At 38.9% G+C, this 6,992-nt stretch overlaps 1 protein-coding gene across 1 annotated transcript in view; it reads left to right on the forward strand.

Annotated features, from left to right (window-relative positions):
- Positions 1 to 1,172, forward strand: part of LOC104398385 (riboflavin kinase-like) — a 4,665-nt gene extending 3,493 nt beyond the window's left edge. Inside the window, 1 exon segment of the mRNA XM_010008491.1 lies at positions 1,045 to 1,172. Within this exon segment, the coding sequence (XP_010006793.1) occupies positions 1,045 to 1,172 (128 nt within the window).
- Positions 1,173 to 6,992: the final 5,820 nt, after the last annotated feature.

The following is a 6,992-nucleotide window of genomic DNA, read 5'->3' on the forward strand; positions in this document are numbered from 1 at the left end:
CTTTCATGATTGCAGGGGGACAGCTGCCGTGTCGCCATGGGTTGCAGGGAAACTTCTGCTTGGGCACCTTCTTCCCCTTCTTCCTCACCAACCACCAGCACCTCTCTCCTTCTCCAGCACAGCTCTTCTACCTTAAGTGCTCAGGGTGTTATCTTATTTTGTATGTTAATAGCAGAGGTACATCTATTGTCCCTCTAATGGCTCCTTGGCTGGCTTTGGAGCAGGGGGAGCTTCTCAGCTTCTTACTGGATCCACTCCTGGGGCCCTTCCCTGTTACCAAAAAAACCACCAAACCAAACCAGAACAAGCTGCATCAGGGGAAGTATGGATTGAACATTAGGAAAGGTTCTTCATGGGGAGGGTGGCTGGTCACTGGAACAGACTCCCCAAGAAAGAGGTCATGACACCAAGCCCATCAGAGTTCAAGAAGTGCCTGGATGATTCTCTTAGTCATATAGTTTTGTTTTAGGTGATCCTGTTAGGGGCAGGGAGTTGGACTTGGTGATTCTTCTGGGTCCTTCCAAGTTAGGATACTCTATGATTCAATGTTTTACCTTTCACTTTTCAGTAAAATGTTTTTTAAGCTTGTCTGCTAATATGAAAATCTGTCATATTAAAAAAAGCAAAGCCCCACAACTTACAGACTGTCAGTACTTACTTATTTCAGTCTAAAAATTATATTGTCTTGTCAGTCATCTGACTAGGAGCTCGAAACTTACGAGCTTGTTGTAAAAGCATTTTTCTACTCTGTCCATTTCTTTTAAAAAACAATGTTAAAACTGAAGCAGTTAGTGAAATTCTATTGACTTTTTTGACATGTCTTGCAACAAGGAAAAAGTAGTGTTTACAGCACTGAAAAGTGCAATGAATGTGAACAGCATATTATTTTAGAAGCAAAGAATGTTGCCTTTCTAACTTTATAATAATATTCTACCTCTATAATTGTTTTCTGGTGTTCTGTAATACATACTTTTCCACTTGCTATTATGTGTTTAGAATTCAGACCAGCTCTTAAATACTAGTTTTCTTTCTTCTGCTTTGCAGGGGCACTCATTTCAGCAGTTCAAGAAGACATTGAAGAGGCAAAAAGACATCTGGATTTACCAGAACATCTTAAACTCAAAGAAGACAATTTCTTTCATCTGCCAGAAAGCAAAAGAGGAAACCACTAAGCAAAAAACCATATGGTTTTTTTTTAATCTCCTGGAGCTTTTTTCTTTGTAATACCAAGTGTCATGTATCATTTGATATATAATGTATGTGTATGTACTGGGTCTGGCTGGGATGGAGTTAATTTTATTTATAGCAGCTCATATGCTGCTGCGTTTTAGATTTGTAACCAAAACAGCGAGCATAAGGCACTAATGTTTTAGTTGTTCCTGAAAAGTACTTGCACAGCATCAAGAGCTCCTCTGTTTCTTGCTGTTTTCTCCTAGTGAATAGACTGGAGATGTGCAAGAGGTTAGGAGGGGACACAACCAGACAACTGACCTGAACTAATCAGAGTTACTCTTTGCCATACAAAAGTTGTGCTGAGCAATAAAGTGGAGAGGAGGGTGTTTAGGGAGGTTGGCCATCTTTTAATTGGGCACTTCCTTTTCTTCCACTTCTCCTTTGCTTGTCAATCTATTTTTACCTTGACCCACAAAATTCTGTGCTTTTTTTTCTATGATTCTTCTTTCCCTGGCATGCTGGGGAGGTGTGGTGGCAGTGAGCTGGTGGTTATATGGTGCTTAGCTGCCTACCAGGGTTGTCCTGCAACAATATGTTTAGGTAATTGGGATTGGAACTGAACAAAAAAACCATACAAGATTATTTAAATTTGTTTGTGTTATTTGATCATTCTACCTCTATAATTGTTTTCTGGTGTTCTGTAATACATACTTTTCCACTTGCTATTATGTGTTTAGAATTCAGACCAGCTCTTAAATACTAGTTTTCTTTCTTCTGCTTTGCAGGGGCACTCATTTCAGCAGTTCAAGAAGACATTGAAGAGGCAAAAAGACATCTGGATTTACCAGAACATCTTAAACTCAAAGAAGACAATTTCTTTCATCTGCCAGAAAGCAAAAGAGGAAACCACTAAGCAAAAAACCATATGGTTTTTTTTTAATCTCCTGGAGCTTTTTTCTTTGTAATACCAAGTGTCATGTATCATTTGATATATAATGTATGTGTATGTACTGGGTCTGGCTGGGATGGAGTTAATTTTATTTATAGCAGCTCATATGCTGCTGCGTTTTAGATTTGTAACCAAAACAGCGAGCATAAGGCACTAATGTTTTAGTTGTTCCTGAAAAGTACTTGCACAGCATCAAGAGCTCCTCTGTTTCTTGCTGTTTTCTCCTAGTGAATAGACTGGAGATGTGCAAGAGGTTAGGAGGGGACACAACCAGACAACTGACCTGAACTAATCAGAGTTACTCTTTGCCATACAAAAGTTGTGCTGAGCAATAAAGTGGAGAGGAGGGTGTTTAGGGAGGTTGGCCATCTTTTAATTGGGCACTTCCTTTTCTTCCACTTCTCCTTTGCTTGTCAATCTATTTTTACCTTGACCCACAAAATTCTGTGCTTTTTTTTCTATGATTCTTCTTTCCCTGGCATGCTGGGGAGGTGTGGTGGCAGTGAGCTGGTGGTTATATGGTGCTTAGCTGCCTACCAGGGTTGTCCTGCAACAATATGTTTAGGTAATTGGGATTGGAACTGAACAAAAAAACCATACAAGATTATTTAAATTTGTTTGTGTTATTTGATCATTTACCCAGTCATGCAAAAAGAGTAGAAGGCTGTTTTAGGTCTTTACTGAAAAATCATTAATTGAAATGTTACCCATCATTTATAAATCTTAGCACATGTGGAAGAAGAGCTTAGGTATTTGTGACCTCATATGCCCCTAATGTGTGGAGAATTAACATGCTTCAGTGAAGACTATCAGTATTTCAGACAGAGAATGTTATTCCAAACTCCCCAATTTTATGTCATTGTTACACCTGAATTGTAGACAGCAGCTTAGAAGATGTTTATACTGATTGAGTAAAAAATTTGCCTGTGGTACAGGAAACCAATGATTAGGTAACAGTAACAGGAATAATTCAGTCTAGATCCTAGTTTTGTTAAGTTATACAGATGCCATGGTTGTAGCTGTCATTTTAATTGGAATTATTTATTGTAATTTTAATTGAAATGAAGTGACTGTTACTCATTGAGTTACTGGTATGTGAGATAGATACTTCTGCCTAGTTGGCTATGCATTTCAGAAGACATAATTTGTGTAGTTGCCTTCTAAGGAAGAGTTGCAGTAATGCTCAAGAAGTGAATGACAGGGGGAAAACTGGTGCACTGCGTAAGTTCAGACTTATGTAGTCTGAACTCTAATATTCTATTATTTCTCTAATATTTCTGCTCCTTGGGCCCTAAGACAGAGGAAGAAAGGCAATTGCATTTTGGTTGCTTCTGCCAGCTCCCTTGAATGGTTAAAACTGGGTTGTTCACTATATCAACAGCGAAATGCATGACTTCAAGGTAGAAGTTAGAATGTGAAGCACAGAAAAATAATTTCAACTTTTTACACTAAGTGCAGGGAAAGCCAAACTTTTGGCTGCAGATCAGTTAAAATCTTTGGGGATTAAGTTATGGCAGTTGAAGTCCCTGGTTACTGGAAAAAGGGAAACATTACACAATTTTTAAAAGGGTAGAAATGAGGACCCTGGGAACTAATGACCTGTCAGCCTCACCTCCATGTTGGAGAAGATAACAGGTCCTCCCAGAAGCTATGGTCGGGTACATGGAGGACAGGGAGATGATTTGACACAGCCAGGGTGGATTTACGAAGGGCAAGTCCTGCCTGACCAACCCAGTGGCCCGCTGTGACAGAGTAACTACATCAGTGGACAAGGGAAGAGCTACAGATGTTTTTCAGTTTGGACTTCTGTAAGGCCTTTGACATGGTCCTCCACAACCTCCTTCTCTGTAAACTGGAAAGAGAGAGATCTGATGAGTGGGCTGTTTGCTGGGTGAGGAATTGATTGGATGGTCACATCCAGAGGGTGGTGGTCAGCAACTTAATGTCCAGATGAAGATAGGTGAAGCATAGAGCCCCTCAGGGATCCATACTGGAACCATTACCAATAACATAGATGGTGGGATTTAGTGCATTCTCAGCAAGTTTGCAGATGACACCAAGCTGAGTGGTATGGTTGACTCATCTGAGGGATAGGATGCCATCCAAAAGGACCTGAACAATCTCAAGAAGTGGGCCCATGTGAACTTCATGAGGTTCAACAAGGCCAAGTACAAGGTCCCACACTGTGTCAGGGCAATCCTTGGTATCAATATAAATGGGGGGGTAAGAGGATTGAGAGCAGCCCTGCTGAGAAGGACTTGGGAGTCCTGTTGGATGAGAAGCTGGACATGAGCTGGCAGTGTGCGCTTGCAGAGCAGAAAGCCAACCATATCCTGGACTGCATCAAAGGAAGCATGATCAGCAGGTCAAGGGAGGTGATTCTGGACCTCTACTTTGTTCTGGAGAGACCCCACCCAGAGCAGTGTGTCCAGCTCCAGCGTCCGCAGCACAGGAAAGACATGGAGCTGTTGGAGCAAGTACAGAGGAGGGCTGTGAAAATTATCAGAGAAGTGGGACACATCTCCTGTGAGGAAAGGCTGAGAGAGTTTGGGTTGTTTAGCCTAGAGAAGAGAAGGCTCTGTGCTGTATTATGGCATTTCAGTACTTCAGATGGGCTTAAAAGAAAGATAGGCACAAACATCTTAGCAGGGCCTTTAGTGAAAGGACAAGAGATAATGGTTTTAAACTAAAAGAAGGGAGATTTAGACTAGATACAAGGAAGTTTTTTATTATGAGGGCAGTGAAACAGTGGAACAGGTTGCCCAGAAGAGGTGGTAGATGCCCCATCCCTGTAAACATTCAAGGCCAGATTGGATAGGACTTTGAGCAACCTCATCAGGTTAAAGATGTCCCTGCTCACTGCAGAGGGGTAGGGCTAGATAACCTTGAATGCTACTATCTAATGAATAGTACTATCCAAAATTAATTTAATGGTTTATTTTTAAAACCATTATGCTTGAAGATAGAGGGCAGTAGCAAAAGAAAAACTTGAGAAATTTAGTTTGAGTACAACTCTCACCTTAATGTGGAGCATGTATACAGATAAGTAATTAACTGCTCTTTGCATTTTTGCCTTCAAGTTAAAGGAAACGTAATTGCGTTCATTCAGTTGAGTATACCTATCTCTGCCCATGATTTAATAACAAATATTGTATATTGTTTTTTAAGTCAAATACATTATTTTTATTTACAATAGGGGTTGTATTTTTGTATTATGTTACAAATAACTATTTCAATTTACGTTATGACATTGTACCATTAATAAAGGAATGTAACTGAGAAAGTAGTGAAGCTGCTTATTGCAGGTTTTCTGGTTGACTGTACTGTATGTGATACAAAACCTCTCTGTGTATTCCTTAGCATATATTGAAAGAGATGCTGTAGAGTGGGGGTTTACTGTAGAGTGTTTCATTACAGTGGTTAAATGTCTTTCATTTTCAGGAGTGGGGGAGACAATTGTTTTTGCTTACAAACTTGGTGCTACGTTGTTTATATTCAAGGTACTTTAAGTTATTTATTAGTAAGGCAGTATGTAAGCACCAGGTGGGGTGTAAAGGTCACTGAAATTGTTTGAGTTCAAGAAATAGAAGTGTTTCCACCATTTCAAATACTTTGAAAATAAAGCCTTAGGTGACTGCTTCTGAAGTCTGTTGCTGTTCTGAGGTGGACTTTGTTGACAGTGTGAGAATGAAAGTGTAAGGGTTTTTTCAAATTCATGTAGGTGACAATGGTCTTACTTGGGTAGTTTCAATGTTGAACTATCTGGTGTTCTAATACACTACAAAACCTGTGCTGAGCAGATGTTAAAGTGCAGCACACTCTCACATTTAGAAAAGGTAAAGGCACAATGTGCACAAAGAGTCTGCAATAGTTATTCATACAGGCTTCTTGTATGGCTAGCTATATTTTGAATTTGGAACCTTCCTAGAAACAAATGTGGAACCTATATTCAGTTGGTATCCTTTTTACTTTAGAGCAGATTCCTTGTGTATACAACATAAAGTTGTCAAAATCTACCTGAAAATAAAATCTAGCTTGCTCAAACTTGAAAATAAATTTAAAATCCCAATTAAAAAAGTACAATTTTGTACAAATTTATAGCAATACAACATTAGTGTAGTTTGAACGTTAAAATTGTTACTGATGCAAATATATTTTAATTTATTTTCAATACCTGTTAGATATTGTGGACATAGAGACTGTCAAACATAGTTTTCCAAATTAATACAATGAATTAAAATACTGGAAACTGTCATTAGTAACATTTCTTCTAATGAGTGGCACTAGCATGAAGTCTAGTTTACTGCAAAATTCATGGATGAAAGAGAATAGTAGAGAGATGCAAGGGGAAAGAAGTAGCAAACAGAAAGACCTTGAGGTGGAAAAAAGCTAGATAAGCAAGTAGATAAGATAAATTTGTCAAAGATAACAAGTGTGAAGGGTAGTTAGCTGAGATTTTTGCAACCTCATTTGCCACATCTGCATTGTGGGGTGGTAATGAGCTAAATGAGAAGAAAATTCTTGCTCCTTTGATTAGTTGCAGATGTGTGTCTGGTAACTGTGGCTAAATATAATAATCACAAAGCTGCAGTAGAACAACTTCAAAAGTTTGCTTCCAAAGGCTTCCTACTCTTTTGATATATGTGATGCCTTGATATTTTGATAACTTTGACATCCTTAGAAAACTGTTTCTAAATTGCTGTGTAGAGATACTAGTTGGTATCCTTTCTAATTCTTTTTCTGCCTTAGACTTCTAGCAATCTTTTGGAATATTTTAATTTGTTTGAAATCTGTGAGAATCACCTCTTTGTTGTATGATAGGGTTATTGATGGTATTGCTGTTCAGTAAGTTTTGTGTCTGAGAAGGCCT

Source organism: Chaetura pelagica, unplaced genomic scaffold, assembly GCF_000747805.2.
Source record: "Chaetura pelagica isolate M959 unplaced genomic scaffold, ChaPel_1.0 scaffold232, whole genome shotgun sequence".
NCBI classification, from domain to species: Eukaryota; Metazoa; Chordata; class Aves; order Apodiformes; family Apodidae; genus Chaetura; species Chaetura pelagica.